This window comes from Myotis davidii, unplaced genomic scaffold, assembly GCF_000327345.1.
Source record: "Myotis davidii unplaced genomic scaffold, ASM32734v1 scaffold472, whole genome shotgun sequence".
In the NCBI taxonomy this organism is placed as follows: domain Eukaryota; kingdom Metazoa; phylum Chordata; class Mammalia; order Chiroptera; family Vespertilionidae; genus Myotis; species Myotis davidii.
This window is the reverse complement of record NW_006283774.1, coordinates 210,264-212,977: the sequence shown is the minus strand read 5'-3', so window position 1 is coordinate 212,977 and position 2,714 is coordinate 210,264. Positions and strand designations below refer to the sequence as shown.

The window sequence follows — 2,714 nt, the reverse complement described above, 5'->3', positions numbered from 1 at the left end:
TTTGTCCGGAAGGCAGTCCTGATGCTCCAGCTGGGACCCTCCTGGGGCGCCTCCTGCCCCCTGAGAGAGCAGATGGGCCTCCCTGTGCTCGCACCTGTGCCTGCCACCCCCGCCCCACCCCAGGGCCCGGCCCAGCGGCTCTCCCCTCTCGCTCTGGGGCCCTGGTGCTCACAGGCCCTCAGCATCCCGGGCAGGGGAATAGGTGACAGGTGTCAGGAGGCCCCTTCGCCGGGACCCGCTGGGCCCCTCAGTGGCTGTGGGTGCCCCTCCTGACTTCTCGGTCCTGAGGCAGATGCCCAGGGAACGCGAGGGCCGAAGACCAATGTTCCCGCAGGGCCCTGGGGAGCTGGGACCCGCTCCCCAGCCTGGCGGGGTCCTGCGTGAGGAGGAGGGGCATGGCCGCGGTGGCTGGTGTGGGCAGAGGGTCCCCCCTGAGACACTGAAGGACACGCTGTCTGCCCGCCCAGGGCTCCAAGCGCATCCTGCGGTCCCACGAGATCGTGCTGCCCCCCAGTGGACAAGTGGAGACGGACCTGGCACTGACCTTCTCGCTGCAGGTGGGCCTCCAGGTGGCTGGAGTGTGGGGAGGCTGCAGGCCGTTCCAGGGGGGGGCGGGGGGGCTGGACGGTCGTTCCCGTTTGGAGCAGACGGGGAGGAGCACCTGGGAGCTCAGGGTGCGAGTGCAGACCCTTTGCCCTGGGCCATGCATGTGGCTCGGCTCACCCCGACACCCCAGAGGAAACAGACGCCCCTGGACTCTGTGGAGTCCTGACCGGCCCGACCTGGCCCACAGGGCAGGGTCCCATTGAGCCCCCTTCCCGCCAGTCCAGCTCGCGTCCACTGCAGCTCCTCTCACTGCGTGACGGAGACAGGGAGACCCCAAGAGCCACCTCCCAGCCTGGCCTGGCTCTGCCGGGCGGCCGCGGACCCCGCTCTGACGCCCACGGCACATCTGGGTTCTGTGTTGCTGTTCTCTGGGGGAGGGGCAGGTTTGTTGGAGTGTAATTTACAAAGTGTACACTTCATCCTTTTTTAAAAAATACACGCACAGCCCTGGCCAGTGGTGCTCATTGGGTAAAGCGCCAGCCCACACACCAAAGGGTTGCAGGTTCGATTCCTGGTCAAGGGCTTGTACCTGGGTTGTGGGTTCTCTCCCCGTCCCCGGTTGGGACTCCTGCAGGAGGCGACCAGTCGATGTGTCTCTTAGTCGATGTTTCTCTCTCTCTCTTCCCCTCCCTCCTTTCCACTCTCTCTAAAAAGCAGTAGAGCCATAGCTGGTGTGGCTTAGTGGGTAGAGCATTGGCCTGCGGACTGAAGGGTCCCGGGTTCGATTCCGTCACGGGCAGATGCGCGGGTTGCGGGCTCGGTCCTCAGAAGGGGGCGTGCAGGAGGCAGCCAATCAATGATTCTCATCATCGATGTTTCTCTATCCCTCTCTCTTCCTCTCTGAAATCAGTAAGAAAATATTTTTTTAAAGCAGTGAAACACATCTTTGGGTGAAGATCAACAACAACAAATAAAAGGGCACGGAGTGAGCACACGGAGTCAGGGCGGGACAGCCCCTGCCGCTGCGGGTTTAAAATACATTTTATTGATCTCGGAGAGGAGGGGAGAGGGAGAGAGAGGGGAACATCCATGATGAGAGAGAATCATGGACCGGCTGCCTCCCGCACGCCCTGTGCTGGGGATGGAGCCCGCAGCCTGGGCGCGTGCGGAACTGAATCTGGGACCCTCAGTCCGCAGGCCGACCCCACCCGGCCACGCAGTGCTTTCTTCGTTACCCAAGGACGTGCTTTTATAAATTGATCTTTCGAGAGAGGAAGGGAGAGGGAGAGAGCGCAGGAAGCATTGGTGTGAGAGCGAGACGACGACTGCTGCCTCCCGCACGGGCCTGGCGGGGCGGAACCTGCAGCCTGGGATGTGTCCTGACCAGAATCGAACCCGAGACCAGTCTTTGCAATGAGACACTCCAACCGCCTGAGCCCGCCCTTCCCCGTCAGGGCCATCCCCGCTTTTGAGATTGGTTTCATTTGTGAGCTTTCATGAGGCCTGTGAGCGTTTTCCTGACACACGTGCTCTGGGGTCCTGAACCCCACCCGCTGCAGCACGTGGGGGCCCGGGACGCCCGGCCGCCTGCATTGGGGGAGGTGCTGGTGGCGGCCCCGATGCCCCCAGCAGCCGCACATCTGCCCGCTAGTAGCTGTTCCTAGTGTCGGGGTGAGCCGCAGTGACCTTCACGCGACCCCATGACCTGGGGGGCATGAGCCCTGGCAGGTGGGGGTGTGGACCGCAGCGTGGCCCCTCCCCACAGTACCCCCACTTCCTGAAGAGGGAAGGCAACAAGCTGCAGATCATGCTGCAGCGGAGGAAGCGCTACAAGAACCGGACCATCCTGGGCTACAAGGCAGTGACCTTCACGCGACCCCATGACCTGGGGGGCATGAGCCCTGGCAGGTGGGGGTGTGGACCGCAGCGTGGCCCCTCCCCACAGTACCCCCACTTCCTGAAGAGGGAAGGCAACAAGCTGCAGATCATGCTGCAGCGGAGGAAGCGCTACAAGAACCGGACCATCCTGGGCTACAAGACGCTGGCCGCGGTCTCCTGGCCACCGAGGGATGTGCACTTGCAACCTCCCTTCTCGTGTGTGGGTGGGTCTTGGAGAGCCTCAGGCAGGTAAGGAGCCTGTTGTGCTGCCCTCCGTGGCTGAGTTGGGG

General features: G+C 63.2%; 1 protein-coding gene across 1 annotated transcript in view; it reads left to right on the top strand.

The window, feature by feature from the left end:
* The window catches only part of PACS2 (phosphofurin acidic cluster sorting protein 2), a 20,295-nt gene that overhangs the window by 4,716 nt on the left and 12,865 nt on the right, over positions 1-2,714 (top strand). Inside the window, 3 exon segments of the mRNA XM_015566735.1 lie at positions 468-557; positions 2,312-2,407; positions 2,492-2,648. Of these exon segments, the coding sequence (XP_015422221.1) occupies positions 468-557; positions 2,312-2,407; positions 2,492-2,648 (343 nt within the window).